This window comes from Mus pahari, chromosome 1 (assembly GCF_900095145.1).
Source record: "Mus pahari chromosome 1, PAHARI_EIJ_v1.1, whole genome shotgun sequence".
In the NCBI taxonomy this organism is placed as follows: Eukaryota; Metazoa; Chordata; class Mammalia; order Rodentia; family Muridae; genus Mus; species Mus pahari.
In genome coordinates this window covers 157,191,626-157,193,366 of record NC_034590.1, presented here as the reverse complement: position 1 = coordinate 157,193,366, position 1,741 = coordinate 157,191,626, and the positions used below count along the sequence as shown (strand labels likewise).

The window sequence follows — 1,741 nt, the reverse complement described above, 5'->3', positions numbered from 1 at the left end:
TCCCCTTTCCTTTCCTTCCCTCCCCTCCCCTTTCCTTTCCTTCCCTACTTTAACTTTTATTTCTGTGTATATGTGTTTGCCTATGTGTGTATACCAGACACATGCAGCATCCTTAGGGACCTGAAGAGGGCATCAGATCCCCTAGAATTGGTGTTAGAGATAGTTGGGAGCTACCCAGTGTGGCTGCTAGGAGCTGACCTGGGTTCTTTGTAAGAACAGCAATCAGTCTTGACCATCTCTGGTCCTTCAGCATGCTTTCTTATACTATCGAGGACCACCTGTCCTGAGGTGGCATTGCTCTCCCACATCAATAATCACTAATCAAAGAAATTTCATTAAGGATTGCCTAGAAACCAATGTGATAGAGACTTGACACTGTAGCTTATGTCAAGTTGACATGAATAAACCCAAGGCTACTCACTCATGATTAACTGGATTATCACTATATTCCATCTGGGACCATAGTAATGTTAATTCTTTATTTCAGAGCCATCATCAATCACTTTAATCCCAAAATTGAGTCCTATGCTGCTGTGAATCACATATCTCAACTGTCAGAGGAACAGGTAAGTCACTGCTCTCCCCAGAATGACCTTGCTGGTGGGAAGGGTCAGGAAGCTCTTTCTCGTTAGTGATGGGACTTTGTTACTGAGCTTGAGCAGAGGAAGGGGTAGGGTGGTCAATCAGGCTGGTGAGAAGAGCTGGTGCAAGATTGCTTGCTGATTCTTTTTTTTTTTTTTTTCTTTGCTTGCTGATTCTTTAAACCCAGTAATACCTCCTTCCCTTGTGCCATCTGAAGGGTTTGTTTAGTTGTATAAAGTATTAGGTAAAGCTTAATGGGTCACTGTCTTAGAGCAGGTGATGGGACATTCATTGTCACACTCTCAGGCACAGTGATTGTGATTTCTGAAAGTCAGACATGTCCACGTGATGATGCATACCTGTGATCGCAGCACTTGGAAGGTGGAAGCAGGAGTTAGAGGTATCCTTGGTTATGCAGTGAGTCCAGCAACAGCCTGCGCTGCATGCTACCCTGTCTTAAAACTCCAACAAACCAAACAAAAGTAAGACATGATAACTTAGGAATGAACATAAATTCCAGCCACATGAAAACCTCGAGTTCAGCTTAACATGAAGGTATTTGGCTCATTAAAGCATGAGCTTTAATTGAGAGCTCATTGAGATGGGTTTTCCGTAGCGATTGTGTCCTCTTTGCCTTGAACAGTTATTTCTGGGCAGGTTTGAGTTGAGGATGCAGATAGCTTTGTACGTTTGTCTTCTTGAGTCTGGCCTGATTTCTTTCCCCTTCTCAGTTAGTACGTGTGCTAAAAGTGCAGATGGTATTCAGCATGGCATAGAGTCGAACCCTGTTTCATCTGAGTTCTCTCTCTCTCTCTCTCTCTCTCTCTCTCTCTCTCTCTCTCTCTCTCTCTCTGAGTCTTTATTAGAGTATAGCTTGATAAGTTCTCTTTCATTTGAGGCTTTCTTTCGAGTCTTATACGCTGCTGAGGTGATGTCTTATTTGGGTAAAGCGCTTGCTGCCCAAGCATGGAAGCCTGAGCTCAGCCCCCAGCACACACATACGAAAGTGAGGTGTGCCTGTAACTCCAAAGTCAAAAAGGCAGAGGTGGGTGGGTTCTCGGAGCTTGCTAGCTAGGCAGTCTACTTAAACAGGTGACCTCTAAGTTCAGTGAAAGACTCTGATATATATATATATATATATATATATATATATATATAT

The 1,741-nt window shown here is 43.1% G+C and overlaps 1 protein-coding gene across 1 annotated transcript in view; it reads left to right on the top strand.

Annotated features, from left to right (window-relative positions):
- The window catches only part of Armh3 (armadillo like helical domain containing 3), a 186,721-nt gene that overhangs the window by 154,361 nt on the left and 30,619 nt on the right, over window positions 1-1,741 (top strand). The window contains exon 24 of the mRNA XM_021198223.2: window positions 488-566. Coding sequence (XP_021053882.1) covers window positions 488-566 — 79 coding nt within the window. The remainder of the gene's footprint in view (window positions 1-487; window positions 567-1,741) is intronic.